At 37.3% G+C, this 18,553-nt stretch overlaps 2 protein-coding genes across 3 annotated transcripts; both read left to right on the plus strand.

Moving 5' to 3' along the window:
• Nucleotides 1-952: 952 nt before the first annotated feature.
• On the plus strand, nucleotides 953-6,149 carry LOC116011144 (protein Brevis radix-like 2). Of its 2 annotated transcripts, none has more exons than XM_031250661.1 (5): nucleotides 953-1,736; nucleotides 1,838-2,214; nucleotides 4,873-5,038; nucleotides 5,146-5,537; nucleotides 5,703-6,149. In XM_031250661.1, exons 1-5 carry the CDS (start codon nucleotides 1,617-1,619, stop codon nucleotides 5,779-5,781), a joined length of 1,134 nt encoding a protein of 377 aa, XP_031106521.1. In that variant the 5' UTR covers nucleotides 953-1,616; the 3' UTR covers nucleotides 5,782-6,149. The 2 variants fall into 2 exon arrangements, with proteins under 2 accessions (XP_031106521.1, XP_031106523.1); XM_031250663.1 differs by having other exon boundaries at nucleotides 4,873-5,008.
• Nucleotides 6,150-8,092: 1,943 nt separating this feature from the next.
• LOC116010120 lies at nucleotides 8,093-15,509 on the plus strand. Its single transcript, XM_031249391.1, has 10 exons — nucleotides 8,093-8,480; nucleotides 9,174-9,247; nucleotides 9,368-9,488; nucleotides 10,156-10,279; nucleotides 10,775-11,349; nucleotides 12,985-13,288; nucleotides 13,585-13,846; nucleotides 14,018-14,113; nucleotides 14,497-14,958; nucleotides 15,041-15,509. The coding sequence occupies exons 1-10, from the start codon at nucleotides 8,306-8,308 to the stop codon at nucleotides 15,380-15,382; spliced, it is 2,535 nt and encodes an 844-aa protein (XP_031105251.1). The 5' UTR covers nucleotides 8,093-8,305; the 3' UTR covers nucleotides 15,383-15,509.
• Nucleotides 15,510-18,553: the final 3,044 nt, after the last annotated feature.

Genomic DNA, 18,553 nt, shown 5'->3' on the forward strand with positions numbered 1-18,553 from the left:
AAACAACCCTTAATGAAATAAGCAATGAGATGTGAGGAACTGAGGATTAACTTAAATGACACAACGTTAACATAATTTATTCACATATGTATGTTTTTAAATATTTGATTAACTATTATTTCATAGATACGAACCAAGGTTGAGTTAGTCGCACATAGTCATTTTATTGTGATTTATATATTTTGTGTGGTATGCAGATTACTATATAAGCGTAAGATTTATTCCGTGTGCATACTCTTAAATAGTGATTACAAATTTGTTTTCTAATTAAAAATAATCAATCTAACTATCAAATATTTAAATTCTATTACCATATTTAAATTACACTTTTTAAAAAATAAAATAAGAATTTCTACGTTAAAATTGAAGATCAAATTAGGATTTGACCTTCGAGAAGTTGAATTCAATATTAAAATAGTACAAAATCTCAGTACAGCTCGGTGATATAAATAATAAATAATTTATATATTGTGTGAAACGCGAGATTAGTTATTCAAAATAAGAATGCAAAATAAAATGGGTGAGAGTAGAAAGGGTGTAAAGGTAATTACAGTAATTGGCGGATGTTGACGGACGGATGGCCTTAAGTCCTTAACTAGTTAACTAATACAATTTGGACTAAGAGCATCCTTAGTAGTGGAGATAATTCGCGGTATTTGAGGAGTTTTTGTATGTATGATTATGAAAGAGAAAATGAAATGGGAGAAAAAAAATTAAAACAAATCAAATTTAAAAAAATAATAATAATAAACAGAAGCTGTCAGGAGCGCCTACGGGCCCACTAGGCGCGTGCGCGATACGCGCACAGCAAGCTTCCTTCTCTCTTCAATTGTCAGCCAATCACTGTTCCAATATATCCACATTTACAGAAGCTCCCCAAAGTTGTCTTTCCTCATTTCTCTCTCATACATGGCATAAAATATCTGACATAAACCCCAAAAGATCTGCTGATAGGGGTGCTCTAACTAGATCTCAACTTGAAATTCTCCCTGAATCAAAGTATACCGTATACCTAGCCGGTAGCCGGTAGCCGGTAGCCGGTAGCCTGGTAGGCCAGTTTGTCAACTTGCCCACACTCTTCTCTTCATCGTCAACGTCGCGAATCCTCACAAATCTCAACGGCCACGTCGATTCATCTGCAATTTTTAATTTAATTTATTTTTAAATTTTCAAGACGCCATTACAGTACGGAGACATTTCTCTCCTTCTTCAACAATGATGTGTACAGTTTCAGTCTCGGTAGTATAGAATAATATACTATGCTATACTATTCCTAGTATGAGCAATATGACTAACGATGATGAACTCAAGCTCCATCCATTTCTCATCATCTGAACCCCCGTCATTCGATGGCTTTCATTTTGCTTTCAATGTACTAAGGACTACGCAGTATATGTTTATAACTTCCTTTTCTCCTTTTAATGTAAAACTGGTAATGATTGTTCCATACATTTCTCCATAGCTGATCGCTTGTTCGCAGATGATCTGCTTGAGATGAATTTTGTCTGCTGCTAAAATTTGAGTTAGGTGATCTCAGGCGGGATTGAAATTTTGTTTTCCTCAGTGGACATCTAGGTATATAGCCGATTTGACGCCATCAAGGTAGCAAATCGAGAATGTTGACTTGTGTAGCTTGCTCAAAGCAGCTCAACACTGGATCTCTGCCGGAAGCCGAAGAAGATGACGGCATACCGACTCCCAGCACCAGGCAAGCCATCAAAGCCCTCACTGCCCAGGTACGTGTTCATTCTATTTCTGTGTGTTTCTAGCGATTTTAAATTTAGACGACCAAATTGTTTATTTGTTTTTATTTTATTATTATATCGGTAATTTTTAGATCAAGGACATGGCAGTGAAAGCTTCCGGTGCGTATAAGCACTGCAAGCCGTGCTCGGGAGGATCAAGCAACAATCAGAACCACAGTTACGCTGATTTGGACTCCGGTCCGGTGTCGGAGAGCTTGCATTGTGCGTATAGGAGGGCTGGGAGTTCGAATTCAACGCGAATGTTAAGGGGCAAGGAGATAGGGTTGACAATTAAAGGAGGATTTTCGAGTGATGGAGGTACACCGGCTTCTGTTAGTGGGCGCAGTGATTCAGTAGTTTTCATGGAAGAAGACGAGCCTGAGTGGGTTGCTCAGGTGGAGCCCGGAGTACTTATCACCTTTGTTTCTCTGACTCAAGGTGGGAATGATCTAAAGAGAATTCGGTTCAGGTACTTCTATGATGATTATATTACTGGAATAGGGTACCCCAGGATTTTTATTATCCGTTTTCTTAAAGTTCTGCTTTGTTTGAGAGTGATTACAAGTTTGCAATGATTCTTGATGGGTCATTGTCTTTAGTTGCTTGCTTTTGATTCTTAGTTCTACAGTGATGCCAAATGTGTAGTTGGATTGAATTTGCATGTGAGTCCACTGTGCTACACTTACCCCGAAATTTTGGAAGTGGGGCTCAAAACTCAAAAGTAGGTGTTGACTGCCACTGCAGCTTTTCCAAACCACACAAACATACAAGTAATGTGTTGAATATTTCTCCCTTCCCAAAATTGAAAACAATGCGGGACCATTGCCTAATAGTAAATTTCATTTAAAAAGATAACTAGCTGGAATCCCTGGTAAAAATGACTGAAAGTATGTTTTCTTTGCTCATGGATTCGGTTTCAGTTGGCATTCTGAATACTATGTAGTAATTACAAGTATAAAATGTGGATTTAGTGGATTGCATCTCTGTGAGGGCAGGCAATCACGTTGCTGATTTTATGGCTGCTTTGGTTTAGGAGATTGCTGCTGGAACTGCGGTTCTTCGCGATACCCCTGATGGTATCTTAGCTGATGTTTTAGGCATCTAGTTTATTGGGCCTTCTTTCCCTACAGTCACTTATGCTGTTCAAAAAAATGCAAAATGTAGGTCATGCCAGATTGCCAGTGCAGTGTATGTAGTAGGTAGACTTAAATTGTTTGTGTCCCACTTGCTGAAGTAGTTATGTGGTTTTTAACTTTTTGGAAGCCCAACGGTACTGGTCAGGGAGAGGAGTGTACCCTTTACCAATGTAGAAATTGCTGGATAAATACCTTTGGCACATGCATTTTGATGCCTGCCATTCCTGGGGCCCATAATCTTTTAACAATTGTCTGCTGATGGATATCTACTATGCATTCATATTATATGTAATATGGATGATTTATTTATTCCTGAACCTACATTCTTATATAATACATGTGTTTATGGATAAAGATTTGTTGTCTTCCTTGATTTAGATGTTTCTATACTTGTGCACCTTCTTGTATTCACCTATAAATAAGATATTTCAGGTTTCACTGAATCAGCAGCCTTCAAATAAAAATTAGAGTGAAATGTTAGCCAAAGCATAAAATAGGGGCATCAGAGAAATTGAAAAACAGTAAAAAAGTTTACTAATTAAAAACAAATTGTTAAAGAAATTGGTTTACAATATTTTACTTCTTTCATATTTATGATTGTATGTATCATTATATTGTAGCACAAAGTTCAGTATTTTGTCCAATACTATGTGTGCATTGGGCCATAGTATTCAATTGGGTCCTTTAAGAAAAATAAAGCAAACCCTATAATTATGTCCTAGGATGCTTAAATTTAGTTGGATCTGTTTATTCACTCTCTTGACAGTCAAGTGTAACAGATCTTATCCGTTTGGAACTTGATGTGTTGTTGGACTCTGTAAATTATCTGAATTTTAGTCTGCAGGCAAGCTCTGAAACCCTTCACATTTGTTAAGGGGAAATCTTGGAAGTTTAGGCCAGAATGTAGAAATAGTAATAAATAAAAAGGTTGAATGGTTGAGCCACTACCTGACTGTAGGGCAAAAGCTTATGTGAGACACATAACTAGAGTGTAGCAAGAGATATGATAGATTGATAATAACTTGATAGGAAGACTACAAGAGGCTAGTATTTATAGGCTAGCCCTAACCCTCTTCATATACCCTATTTGTATATGGATTACATTTTTCACATCTCCTGCATTTATTTTGTGTTCTTCAACAGTGAAGGGAGAGAAAATGTGATAGAAAAATAGGAAACATTATAAATTGGAGGGGGGGAATGTATTTGAACAAGAATAAAGAAAATGAGTAAAAGGTTGTGGGGTGCATATATTAAGTGGGAGAGAGGAGCAAGGTTGAGTGGTTATTGGCTGCTGATAGATGATGGATTAATTTTATCAATCATTTTTCTTTCCTTTTTGGGGAGAAAATATTTGATTGGATAGGGATTTTGTCATTTTTCTTTCTCTTCAAATAAGAGAGAAAATGTGCTTTTTCATGGGAGGGTAAATGTGGTGAAAGTGTTTTAATACTCTTCTTGAACATGACACTGCCTAATGTTTGATTTGGGTTCATAATGGATGTTTCCCTGGCTATGTTTTCAATTGTTAAGTTGCTACTGTGGTTCGCTAATCCACTGAGTTTTGCAAAATTTGGTGTGTGGGGTTGGTCTAAGGCTCTAGCCTCTAGGCCTCTGTTCCTGCAGGTGGAAATGTGCTCCCCATGTAGTTATATTCATTCTGGTGGTTTCAGTTTTTCTTTTCCTCCTAAAATTAAGTCCAATGAGATAAATTTTGGTACATTTGAGGAGGTTGGAGATTGAACCTGTGATGAACCCAAAGTCAAAGGCTAATGCTGTTATATTGCAAGGTTTTTGACATCCAATAAATGCAATAATCATCTCTTTCTATCACTGTAAATGTTTCCAATGCTTCCTAAATCTATAGTGACTGGACAAACAAATAGTCTGTACTACATTGATAGTCTTGTGTTCAAGTATGTGTTTCATCATTTGGGATTCTATAAATGATTACTAGTCACAGTTTGTAATATTTCTTTATTCCTTCTCAGTCGTGAGATGTTTAACAAATGGGAAGCCCAACAATGGTGGGCCAAGAATTATGATAAGGTCATGGAATTGTACAATGTCCAGAGGTTCAATCACCATGCTGTGCCACTGCCAACTCCACCAAAGTCTGAAGATGAGGTGAGCAATCAGTTTGTTATCATGATCTTTGTAAGGAATACTCTCCCTCTCAGTGTCCAAGACAATAATCTTGCAACTGTTTTAATTGTATGTGCATACAAGTTTATTCTATTCTGAGAATTATACTTTTTGCCCAGAACTCAAAAGTTGAATCTGATGATGCCCCAGTGACCCCTCCTCTGAGCAAGGAACGCCTACCTCGCCACCTACATCATCCTAAGGGAGTGGGGGATTACTCTCCAGCTTCATTTCAAAGTCATCCAACGCCATCTCATTATTGCAGCAATGCTAGTGGTCTGTCTTCAACCCCAGAGCTGTCCAGCACCAGTGCAGCAAAAACTGAGACATCCTCAAAAGATGCTTCTGCTCGGAGCAGTTCTTCTAGGGAGATTGCTCACTCTGGAGAGCTCTCAGTCAGCAATGCTAGTGACATGGAAACTGAATGGATTGAGGAGGATGAGCCTGGAGTCTACATCACAATCCAAGCTTTACCTGGTGGCACTCGAGAGCTTAGAAGAGTCAGATTCAGGTGAGCAATTCTTTCATGTGTAGATCACCTCTTTTATCAGTTCGCTGTGTTATATGCATTTGCTGCCAGTACGTTTTATTTGATTGCAACATGGATACGAGTGAGCGTCTACATTTCCCTAGTCTAGTCTGATAACTAAGCTGAAACAACTCTTTTGGTGCACAGCCGAGAAAGGTTCGGAGAAATGCATGCAAGGTTGTGGTGGGAAGAGAACAGAGCTAGGATCCAACAACAGTATTTGTAATATAGAATAGGCAAGTTTCCAACTTTTAGTCATTTTTCATAGAGAGAAAAATGTGTAGACTATGTGAGAAGTTGACCACTCAATCACCCAAAATGAGCACCTTCACCTTCATATCATTAATGATCCTCCCTTGTGGTATTCGCCTTTAATGACTAATGGTATTTGGTGTCTCTGTCCTTGGTGTCATTGATGATCCTTTAGTGATATTCGTCCATTAACACTAAGAATGATATTGGTGGCATAACTTCACCATATGTAGTTCATGACAAAAAGTGTTCGCCAGATGCAATGGATAGTGTATTTGTTTTATACTTTCTCAAACAATATTTTCTCACCAATGAATGTAATATCTTGTTTAAGTTACTTTATCTATTTGTTGTAGCCTATACCATCACATAGTAATTGGAGTCCCAAAAGTTAATGCCCACCACGGGGATTTATCTATTTGTTGTAGCCTATACCATCACATAGTAATTGGAGTCCCAAAAGTTAATACCCACCACGGGGATTTGATCTGTAACTCTTTTAAAGAAGAGCCATAGATGTGTGTGCTAACTAAACACAAGGTGTTTGGTGAAAATTAAATTTGTTAGTTACATATAAATTGATCGATTTCACGTGTACTAATAGCATATTACTACTAATGGAGATGAAATTCAGGTTTTAAATATATAAATTTTACACACTAATACTAAGTAATAAACTAAATATTATAAAAAAAATAAATTAAAAATATTTTCACTCAAGTCTTGTTAACTGAGTTTCTGTTTGGCAGAGCTTATTTAGGAGCTTATAGCTTATTTTAAGCTATTAATAAGTTATAAGCTCTGTTTGGTAATGTTCCTAAAATAAGCTAGTAAAAGCTTATTTTTGGACGCTACATATTCAAAATAAGTCAGTAGCTTCCTAACTTTTTGTTTTTCATCTTTAACCTTATTTTTTTAAAGAAATGACATCATTTACCCTTCCTAATTAAAACCTTTTGGCTAAACTTTTTTTTTTTTTTTTACTTTTTTCTCTTCAATATATTTGGTTGTAATTTGAATTTGACATTTATGTTTGAACATTGATTTTCTCCATCTTCATACAATTTTTTCCATCTAAATACAATTTTCTTACTTTATATTTTATTAAAATATATTGATTTCACTATTTTATATTTTAATATATAAACAAAACTATTTAAATTTAAAACTATTTAAATTGTATGAAAATGTCATTTTTAGTCTTTTTTTTACATTTATCAGCTTATCAAAAAGCTAATTTTACCAAACACTTTTAGTATAACTGCTAGCTTAACAGCTCTTCAGATTTCAGCTTCGAGCTCATAGCTTTTCAGTTTTCAACTACTTTTCAACTTTCAGCTACCTTTTTAGCTAGGTTTGCCAAACATAGTCTGAATCATATACATAAAAGGAGACGAATATAGTATATTATTAAACTAAATTAAGTAAACTTTGCATAGTTGAAAGACTATTTTAGATGAATTGATATAAATGATCAATTTGATAAGGGAAAATGGTCAAATAAACGTATAGACTTTACCAAATAAGTTTTTTTTTCTTCCTTTTTATCAAAAGATGAGGGGGTGACCCAAAAACAAACCGAAAGAAAAATTACAAATCGATAGTAACCCACTAATGGGGAGTCGCCTCTTAAATTGTGCACCAATAAGATCGTCATCAAAGAACTTCGCCAAACTACTTGGAACCTTGTTTAGCTCAGCATAATCCTCATGGCTCCGAAGAGCACGCTTCGCAAGGGCATCAACAACCTTATTACCAAATAAGTTAATTAGGCCAATAACGCAATTAAAACCGCAAGCAATATTTTTTGGAGCAATGAAACCCACTAACCTGTTGTTGACTTGAAATTGCAAGTCAACTAGAGTTCCGACCACCTTCGACGAACCTCCGGCAAACACCGACAAGCTAGGTCAAATACCAATGATCGGCAACCTTCCGTCGATCTCTGCAGAAGAAGGCGAGGCGACCAAGTTGGTAGCTTTCTTCGACAGAACGCGATCGGCAACCGTTCGTTGGTATTTGATCTAGCTTGTCGGAATTTGGTTGGATATTTGCCGGAGGCAATAAGAGAATATGAGAGGACATTGATCGCGAGTAGCCGAGCACACTCTCATTGATCCCAAAAAAAATCAATGCAAAAAGTTAAGAAACAATTTACAATGTATTATTATTGTTAATTTTTAAAAGAATTATTACTCCGTATTATTATTATTTAATTAAAAAAAAGGTGGGAATAAGTAAATACGGAGTACGTTTTTTAAAACCCTCGCTCCGAAACCCTTTCTCTCTCTGCGTCAGCCGTTCTCTGTGTTTACATCTGATTTCCCTCTATCCATTAAAACCCTAACTGGGTTCAGTAGTATATAAAGCTTGGATTTTCCACATTCTTCCGACGATTATACGCATTGTGCACGTATGCTACTGCATTCTGCATAAATAAGAATCGTTGACATCTCGGTTCAACCCTTCTTGATCTTCTTAGGTTTCATTCTGGTGAGATGGTCGCCGGCTCCAAATTTGAAGGCGGGACGCACAACTTATCTCCCGGTGTTCGAATGACGATAGAGACTCTCAAAGAAGTTGCAAAGGGCCACTCTGAGGCTGATATATACGCTACTCTCAAAGAGTCTAACATGGACCCTAACGAGACTTTTCAGAAATTGTACCATCAGGGTCTCTGGTTTATTCCCACTCCTTAAGTTTCCTTCTTTTTTAATTTTATCTATTAATTTACTCTGTGTGTTTTTTTTTTTTCCTGTTTTTTGTTGCTGAAACTTTATTCTTCTTCATGGAGGGAGATGGGCAGATGGCCTTAGCCCGTAGAGGATAAGTGTAGGGATGTTGAAGTTGAATCTTTCAATAATTTGAGTTTGGGTGCAATGACAAGAGTTTATTAGCTAGTATTTGGATGAATGCACATTGTTGAAAGGTCTATAGCTTTTTAGTTTTACATAGTAGCTTGGTTACTGGTTTGACAGAGCTCTGCTTTTGACTAGCTGTTAATTCCCTCTTTCCTGTCAAGGATTAGTTTCATTCTAGCTCAATTTAAGTTTTTAGGAGAAAGGAAAACATATGATAGGTTTTTGGTTAAAAGTAGTTTCAAATTTCATCATTAATGGTCATTCGTAGTTTGGTGATTTTGGTCAAATTGGGTGTGTTAGGGCTGCTATGCTGTATACTTTGTTATTATTTATGAGAACTAGAATTTGACTGTTGTTGAATAGTAGTGCTCTTTCATTACATCTTGATGGATTTTTGTGGTGTTACAATGTCTTACACTGCCTGTGTCTTTTGCTTTTTATATTTTAGATAATGCTGTACTTGGGGTAAAACTTGTCTGATGCTTAATTTGATTTTCATGTTCAGACACATTTCATGAGGTGAAGAGACGAAGAGATAGAAAGAAAGAGGCACTGAATGTGCCAAAAGTTAACATTCAGGTTTGTGCTCTGACATTTTATGATGTCCTTTTGTTGTTGTACAACAACATTTTTGTAAAATGACATCCATAAAATATTGTTCATGAGGGATCTTTTGTTTGGTATTGTATTTTGTTTCAGAATACTGGGTATAAGACTGAAGAGGACAGAAAAGAATTTCAACCTGCTAATCTACCTGCGAAACCCAAAACACATAACAATCTCATTCGAAGAGGACCTTACAAGCGGAATGCTTTGCCTGGTAATTGAAATCCTATGCCAATATTCTGTGTCTTATAATAGAGTTTATTGGAGCTTTCAGTGCATAGGTGATTGGATAGCAATAGGTAGCAAATTAACCACTTCTTATCTTTAGAAACAATTGTAAATACAAGTTGGTAAATATTGTCTTCTATGCCCTGTAATGACCGTATCTTTAGGATGGAATATTTGTTGAGAATGGGCCAGATAATTTCAAATGATAAAGCTGTCAGCAACTTTTATTTGAAAGTAATGCTATAAGGCTCTGTAATATGATGTGGTGGCATGTGAAGAGTGAGTGCTTATTCATGATTCATCTGATTTAAAAACTATGTACTGAAGGGTGTCTCTCTTGGGATTTATTAGTATGCTAGGGTTTTTATATAACAATTCATCTATAGATCAATAAGGTGAAGTTATTCTTGTAATGCACCCAAACAATTTAAGCCTCAATGATTGCCTGAGAAGCTTTTGCTAGAAATCTTATTTTCTGTATACAAGTACTTCGTCTTCAACGCAAATGTTTGTGTTCCTTTCAGCTTGGTAACTTTTTGTTGTTTCCACACTAGATTCTTTTTTTTTTTTTTTTTTTTTTTTTCCTTCTGGGTCTATATACTCTAATATATCCTTTCCTTTGCTATGCTTTTTGATGGAAATAATTTTTGCAGGTACTGGAGTTGGCTTCCGTGTTGTGAGGGACAATAGAATAAACCAACACACAGATACAGAAACTCTGAAGCCTGCACATGGCTCTACTCATTCTGAACCAGTGATGCCTAATTCATTGACAAGGTAATGTATCTTGTGAACTTATTAGTCCTTCTGAAAAAGTGATGCCTACTGATTCTCTAAGGAGGCAACTTATTTGCCAACTTGTTAGTCATTCTCAATTAGTAACATCTACTGCTTCCTCAAGACCTCCTTATCTGGCATCTTATCTTAACTATTCACATCAAACACCCGTGCTGGTTCATAGTTCATTTGAGTAACCTTGCAGATAGGACCTTAGTTTAATTTATAATTTAATGATTAAGTGTCAGAAATCTAAGCTGGGAAATGTTAATCTAAATTCAATTTCAGTAATATTATGATTTGTGCTTGACAAATTCTGGTTTCTTCTAGACTTTTTCAATAAATATGTCATACAGAGCATCAATGAAATGGCATGATTCTATGCTGTCCTGCTTATGTAAATTTCCTCCATTTCATTGTAATCTTGCTATAACACCTCCATCAAGCATTTAAATATTCTATTTGTAACATATTTTTAACTGGACTCTGAAACAGTTCAAAAGGGAGTTCAAACAACAAGGTGTCTAGTGGGGATCATCCACATGCTTCAAATGAACCCATAAGCTCTCAACCTGTGCCACCCAGGGATGCTAATGTAACTGCAACTAATATGAAAAATTTTCCAAGGGAGCGGCAGGTTTCTGATATAAATGGCACTTCACAGATGGGATCAGTGAAGCAAAACGGTTCTAAGCCACATTCTACAGCATCATCAAACAATTCTGTGTTAGGAGTTTATTCCTCTTCTTCAGACCCCGTTCATGTACCATCTCATGATTCCCGATCTGCTACTAATGTTGGAGGTATTAAACGTGATGTTGGAGTGGTAGGTGCGCGCCGTCAACCCATGGAAAGCTCTGCTAAACCTTCATCATCACAGAGTAGCTCATTTTCAAATTCTCATGCAGGGCAGCAACGCCCTACCTCTAGAGGAGCTATGCGGTCTTTTAATTCCTTTTCCAAAACTGATCAAAATGCTGCCTCTGTTTCTTCTAGCCATTCAGGTGGCAGATCTTTTACTAGTTATCAACACAATCATAGAATGCATCAATCAGTGGGCCATCAGAAAGGTATGCACTTCCACTTTGGAATACTGAACTCTTTGCTTTAGTTAGCCAGCTTTTAAATTNCTTTCCTTTGCTATGCTTTTTGATGGAAATAATTTTTGCAGGTACTGGAGTTGGCTTCCGTGTTGTGAGGGACAATAGAATAAACCAACACACAGATACAGAAACTCTGAAGCCTGCACATGGCTCTACTCATTCTGAACCAGTGATGCCTAATTCATTGACAAGGTAATGTATCTTGTGAACTTATTAGTCCTTCTGAAAAAGTGATGCCTACTGATTCTCTAAGGAGGCAACTTATTTGCCAACTTGTTAGTCATTCTCAATTAGTAACATCTACTGCTTCCTCAAGACCTCCTTATCTGGCATCTTATCTTAACTATTCACATCAAACACCCGTGCTGGTTCATAGTTCATTTGAGTAACCTTGCAGATAGGACCTTAGTTTAATTTATAATTTAATGATTAAGTGTCAGAAATCTAAGCTGGGAAATGTTAATCTAAATTCAATTTCAGTAATATTATGATTTGTGCTTGACAAATTCTGGTTTCTTCTAGACTTTTTCAATAAATATGTCATACAGAGCATCAATGAAATGGCATGATTCTATGCTGTCCTGCTTATGTAAATTTCCTCCATTTCATTGTAATCTTGCTATAACACCTCCATCAAGCATTTAAATATTCTATTTGTAACATATTTTTAACTGGACTCTGAAACAGTTCAAAAGGGAGTTCAAACAACAAGGTGTCTAGTGGGGATCATCCACATGCTTCAAATGAACCCATAAGCTCTCAACCTGTGCCACCCAGGGATGCTAATGTAACTGCAACTAATATGAAAAATTTTCCAAGGGAGCGGCAGGTTTCTGATATAAATGGCACTTCACAGATGGGATCAGTGAAGCAAAACGGTTCTAAGCCACATTCTACAGCATCATCAAACAATTCTGTGTTAGGAGTTTATTCCTCTTCTTCAGACCCCGTTCATGTACCATCTCATGATTCCCGATCTGCTACTAATGTTGGAGGTATTAAACGTGATGTTGGAGTGGTAGGTGCGCGCCGTCAACCCATGGAAAGCTCTGCTAAACCTTCATCATCACAGAGTAGCTCATTTTCAAATTCTCATGCAGGGCAGCAACGCCCTACCTCTAGAGGAGCTATGCGGTCTTTTAATTCCTTTTCCAAAACTGATCAAAATGCTGCCTCTGTTTCTTCTAGCCATTCAGGTGGCAGATCTTTTACTAGTTATCAACACAATCATAGAATGCATCAATCAGTGGGCCATCAGAAAGGTATGCACTTCCACTTTGGAATACTGAACTCTTTGCTTTAGTTAGCCAGCTTTTAAATTTTATTCAGCATTACAAGTCTGAAGCCAAAAGCTGCCACACTCTACCTCCCCCTCCCAACATAAAATATAGAAGTTGCCACAAATATAATTAACATACTGCCAAGTTGTTGGCATATCAATTTTATTAGATGCCTTTTTAGGGGGGAAATATTTTCTAATGCACTAGGGAAAGATAACTTGGATATTATTGGTATTGTGTTTGCCAGATTGCTATTTTCTTAAGCTGTGAGATGTTCTTTTAGGGTTCTGAATTGGGGCTTACTAGAACTCTACTGCTATAGGTGTGCAGCCGAATAAGGAGTGGAAGCCTAAGTTGAGCCAGAAGTCAGGTGTTAATGGGCCTGAGCCTGATGTGGAACCTGAAAAATCTGCTTCTCCAGCCAATAGATCTGATTACATGGAAGAAGCATCATCCAATTTGCAAGATAAAATTTCAAGGGTAAACATATCTGAGAATGTCATCATAGCTCCACACCTTCGTGTTTCAGAGAGTGACAAGTATCGCTTGACCTTCGGCAGCTTGGATGCTGATTTTCAATCTCCTAACACTTCTGCTGAAGAACAACACAATGAGCACTCTGAAAGGTTCGCTTTTCTTTCTTTTTTGGTGTTGGTTTCTCCTAGCATGTGAGTGTGGAAAATTAAGTTTATGCAACTCTTTAGACACAGGACTACAGGAGAATGCAGCTAATGCAATTTGTGTTATGCCAAACAAAACATTCCAAATGACTTTAATGTTTAGTTACATACTTTCTGTACGATATTTTAAGATGCAGAAGTTAAAATATTGAAATCCACAACTCATTTAATTGTCTTTGCTTCTATATGTACTTTTAAATACATCACACTAACAAGGATTTGAAATTTGATTGAAATAACAGTTTGTCTGCGTCGGTTTCTGATCCTTTGAGTGAAGAACCAGCTGGTGGCAAGCAACTAGTTTTGGATGATGATCTCCCCCAAAATTCAGGATCCAGTTCTCCTGTACCCTGTGCAATTCCTGACCCTCCACAGATTGATAAAAAGGAGTCTTCAACTCCTCAGCAATTGGATAACTATGCTGATGTTGGATTGGTTCAAGATAGCACCAATTCATTTGACTCACAACGGCAGCAGGATGCCTCGGATTTACCAACTTTCTCTGTGAGTACTCCTATTTCAATGTTTCAGCTATTATTCATGAAAAGATCATTTTAAGTGATCATATGTTAACTGACTCTGAATCTTCTGTGCCAGTGCCTTCGATTTTGTACTTTTTCCCATCAAACTTTTGTTTACTTTGATGTCTTTTCTGTCCCCTTGTGCTACAAGCAGGCATATGATCCTCAAACTGGCTATGATTTATCGTATTTCAGACCGAATACAGCTGATGAAGCTGTACGAAGACAGGGTTTACTTTCACCTCAAGAGGTATTCTCTCCTGCCTGCTAATTTATAGTGGTCCTGTTTGGTAAAATCTTATGATTATGATTTGGGATCCATTATCAACTCAAGTTACTTATTTTGGATTACACCCTGAAATAGCTTAAAGGTGTCGTACTACCTGTACTTCATATCCTTTGCCAAACATTGATCTATAATGTTTTACTTGTCTAAAAAATTCTTGCTTCACAATAACCTAATTAGATTAACTTTATCAAATGGGCATGTTATATATGCATGGAATAGGTATCATCTCTTCCCTTAATTGAAGATTTGAATGTGTATCCATTGTATACTCTGTATGTCACACTCGGTTTTCTTTCCATTTTTCTTATGCTACACTGGTATTTACGACATGTCTCATTTCTTAGGTTCTCAGCACACATGGTGGTAATATCATCCCTGCATCTTCAATTGGAATGGTCCCACAAGTGCAGCAGCAGCAACAGCAGCCAGTAGCCCAGATGTATCCACAAGTTCATGTTCCTCACTTTACCAGTATAATGCCCTATAGACAGTTCCTCTCCCCTGTTTATGTTCCTCCAATGGCTATGCCTGGTTACTCCAGTAATCCTGCGTATCCTCATCCTTCTAATGGTAGCAGTTATGTACTGATGCCTGGAGGCAGTTCCCATTTAAGTGCTAGTGGGCTCAAATATGGAATGCAGCAATACAAAGCGGTCCCTACTGGTAGTCAAACGGGATTTGGAAGTTTCACTAGTCCTACGGGTTATGCCATGAATGCTCCAGGCGTGATTGGCAGTGCAGCAGGGCTTGATGATTCAACTCGACTCAAGTACAAGGATGGAAACCTATATGTTCCTAATCCACAGGTAAATGTCAGTTTTTCTTGTTGAGGTAGTACTGATTTTAAGATTGAACTTGAAGAATATTGATTCATATTATTATATATAGGCAGAGACATCAGAAATTTGGATGAACGCAAGGGACGTACCTAATTTGCAGACAGGGTCATATTTCAACATGCCTGCACAAACACCACACGGGGCCTATATGCCCTCCCACAGTGGCCATGCTTCTTTCAACGCAGCTGCCGTGGCTCAGTCCTCACACATGCAGTTCCCGGTGTACCATCCCCCGCCCCAACCCACTCCAATAGCCAATCCCCACCATCTGGGCACCGCAATCAGTGGCAACGTCGGAGTTGGCATGGCCGCTGCAGCAGCTCCAGGAACTCAACTGGGCGCATACCAGCAACCCCAATTAGGTCACCTCAACTGGACAGGAAACTTCTGAAGACAACAACAACAACAAACTGCTTACGCGTTACTTGATAATATTTTAGCTAAGCCGGGGTTTTCACTTTCTTGTAAAATAAGAACAACACAAACACATTTCAATCAAATCTACTACGAGTTCAACATCTCCTCGTCCTCCATTGTTCCTTTTTCTGTTCTTCCTTGTTTGTCATGTTGGGTATACTTGGGATGTCTCTTTGAACAGTACTTACAACGGGCATTTTTCATTTAGGGAAAGAAAGCAATATATATATATAGTTATTCACTTATTCTGATTCAGCTTTTCCAGAGTTGAACAGAAATTCTGGGGATTTGGTTTAAGCAGCTAATTATATGAATGAGTAGTTGAACGAACGGGAGGATCGAAGGGAGATGAATAAAGTGGTTGTGTGGGTAATGATGCTAAGTATCTTTAGGACGTTGGAAGTTGTTATTCTTCTCTTCTCTGCCTAGGGATCGCCAACAAAGAATTGGATCGATCCACTTTCTTTCTTTGCCTTCTTTCATCTTTATTATCTCTCATCTCTTTTGCTTTACAGATCCATATTTCTATTTCACTACTAAAGCTCCATCTCTCTCCTCTCCACTCTGTGTTGTCTCATGTTTCTTCCCTCCCCTCTCGGCCCCACTGTTTTTGCTGCCTTGGTTTGTGAGTTGTGAGGAATCAGTGTTCCCACTACCTTCTTCAAACCAATTCAAAGTGGACAATAATATATATAAATATATATTCCATGAACATATATAGAAATTGCAGCATGCATTTGCATGTACTACATACTATACTGTTGTGTGCATATGCATGTGGATGATTATATTTTGCAATGAGGCTTGTCATCAAGATATGGGATGGATGGTGACTTTGCTCAATTCCCATCAAGATAGAGGATGCAGACTTTGTTCACCACTCATGTTCCCTCGACCACCGACTGATCACCAATGAAAGAATTGATGGTACATAAAAAGATTTACAAATGACAGAATTAGTGCGATTTATCGTATAGTGATTACTTAAGAATGAAAGAATTGCTGGTACGTGAAGGTTTTTATGAATGAAATTAAAGAATTACTGATAGTATATAAGGAGACACGTGTAAGAATTGAGACACGGAATGATAACCCTAGCTATAACTAGGGCTTCAATTCCATTAAGAAGGCTATACTAGTTGTGGGGTGACACCTCTCAAATATAATGCAAGGTATCCCATCAACATATATGGGGCAAAGAATCCACCCACACAATTATGTTTCCTTCTCTTTTAGTTAAACAAACACCATCTCTGATCTTGGCGTGTAATCTTACTCCATAGCATGCTGTTCACCCCATCCCCCACACCTTTTATCATTATTAATGTTCATCATTTTCATATGATGATGTTTTAACCACTATTCATTAGCTGCAAAACCACGTACTAATTAAGCTCCTCTCTCTCTAAAATATATATAGGGTCAGTTTCCCGTGCAGACATGATTTCTCGTGGTCAGTCACTATTAGGTATGCATAAATGCACCACAAAGTGTTCAGAAATTCACCATTAGGTGTGGTGCATTTATGCATATTTAATGGTGCAATCCGCACTAACCGCACAGGAAGCCCTGTCCGCATTTGAACTAGTGTATATATAATATTCACTGCAGTGTTTTTATGGTATAAAGATTGTATTTTTGTTAGCTGTATGTATATCTATATTGTTGGGAGAGATGAATGAGTTGATGGTAGTGGGAGACTTGTGAAATCCCACTTTTTCAAAATGCAATGTATAACTAGTCTGAAATTCTGGTTCAATTCCCAGAAATGCTCGATCATTCCCTGATGATCTGAATGGAATCTGTCTGCCTTTATTCTTCATTTTGGCCTTCAATTTCCACCATTAATTCTTGATTTTCATTCCTAAGCTTGCTTAAGCTTCAATTAGGATACTCACTTGCTACTTTTTGAGTCAACACATATATTCTTGCATGTTTAATTACAACACCGCACACGTAACACAATACTTTTTACACAAATACTGATAGTTAGTATCCAATACAATTATATATATTACGGAGTAGCATAAGTATCAATATCGTTCAACACAATTAGGTATATCAAGGCTGTACTTTGTATTCTTACTATGACACACCTGAATAAAAATAATCAGAAGTTACAAATATCATGGACAAATTAAATCACTCTAACAATGTTTACAAATAGAAGATTACGAATACCATTAGAGGGAGCATTAAAAAAAAGTGATGAGGCCAAGGTCTCTGAGTGCTTAATCGTTTATATATAGCAAGTAACGACACTACGACATTCAATTGGAATCGTGTTTCTTTTTTACAAATTCTATTATTCTTTCTGTCTTTTTTCTAGTCTTGAATTACAACTTAGCTTGATAGTTAAGAGTTAAAATTGATTCTATTAAGTAGTCATAATAATACATTAAAGCAATAAGAATGGTGAAGCAGCAAAGAAGAAAGAAATATAATGGAAAGGAATGTTCACAAGAAGGACGTATAATTGCTTTTTGTTAATTCCACTTTTTTCATGCTAATCCTCGTGTATTCAATCAAATCTAATCTTCCTTTATTCTATATTCTTACAGATAGTGTTTGCTTGCCGCCACCCCACCCCCACCCCCACCCCCACCCTAGTGGTGAGGGGTGAGGGGGGGCCTTCCCCAAAGCCACAGAGCCACGAGTGCAATCATTTATTGGTATTCAATTCCTACTAAAGTCTAAAGTGGAGTAAATCAATACATATATAAATATTTTTACAATACATACTATACAATATCATACTTAAAAAAAAAATCCATTTTGAACCAGCTTGATTGGCGTGAGTGACTGTGCACTCTTCTACTTTAAAAGAGGGTCGGAAATTCGAACTTCCTCTCGTATAAAAAATCAATTTTACCAGCACTTTGCGCTTTAATTGGACTGACCCAGAGCTGTTTTCAATGAGATTTGAACGCTAGCTTTACTGAAATTTACCTGAAGTTGCCTCATTTCATAAAATGAGAATACTGTCTTGGGGTAGTATGAAAGAAGTAGGTTTTATATTATCATTTGATTGTAACAACTCGGCATGGAGTTGGTGTAATTGTAAACTAAAAGTGCCAATATTAATTAGCAGTAGGTTTAAATATGGGAATGGGGGCAGGGGAGGGGGGTGGGGTGGGGGGGGGGG

Source organism: Ipomoea triloba, chromosome 2 (genome assembly GCF_003576645.1).
Source record: "Ipomoea triloba cultivar NCNSP0323 chromosome 2, ASM357664v1".
Classification (NCBI taxonomy): Eukaryota; Viridiplantae; Streptophyta; class Magnoliopsida; order Solanales; family Convolvulaceae; genus Ipomoea; species Ipomoea triloba.

Bases quoted from the DNA above. Each gene is read 5' to 3' on its own strand.
- LOC116011144 (XM_031250661.1), top strand. From the start codon at position 1,617: ATGTTGACTTGTGTAGCTTGCTCAAAGCAGCTCAACACTGGATCTCTG. The intron at 1,737-1,837 runs GTACGTGTTCAT...GGTAATTTTTAG, and splicing joins TCAAAGCCCTCACTGCCCAG to ATCAAGGACATGGCAGTGAA. The intron at 5,039-5,145 runs GTAAGGAATACT...CTTTTTGCCCAG, and splicing joins AGTTTGTTATCATGATCTTT to AACTCAAAAGTTGAATCTGA.
- LOC116010120 (XM_031249391.1), top strand. From the start codon at position 8,306: ATGGTCGCCGGCTCCAAATTTGAAGGCGGGACGCACAACTTATCTCCC. The intron at 9,489-10,155 runs GTAATTGAAATC...TAATTTTTGCAG, and splicing joins CAAGCGGAATGCTTTGCCTG to GTACTGGAGTTGGCTTCCGT. The intron at 11,350-12,984 runs GTATGCACTTCC...CTACTGCTATAG, and splicing joins ATCAGTGGGCCATCAGAAAG to GTGTGCAGCCGAATAAGGAG.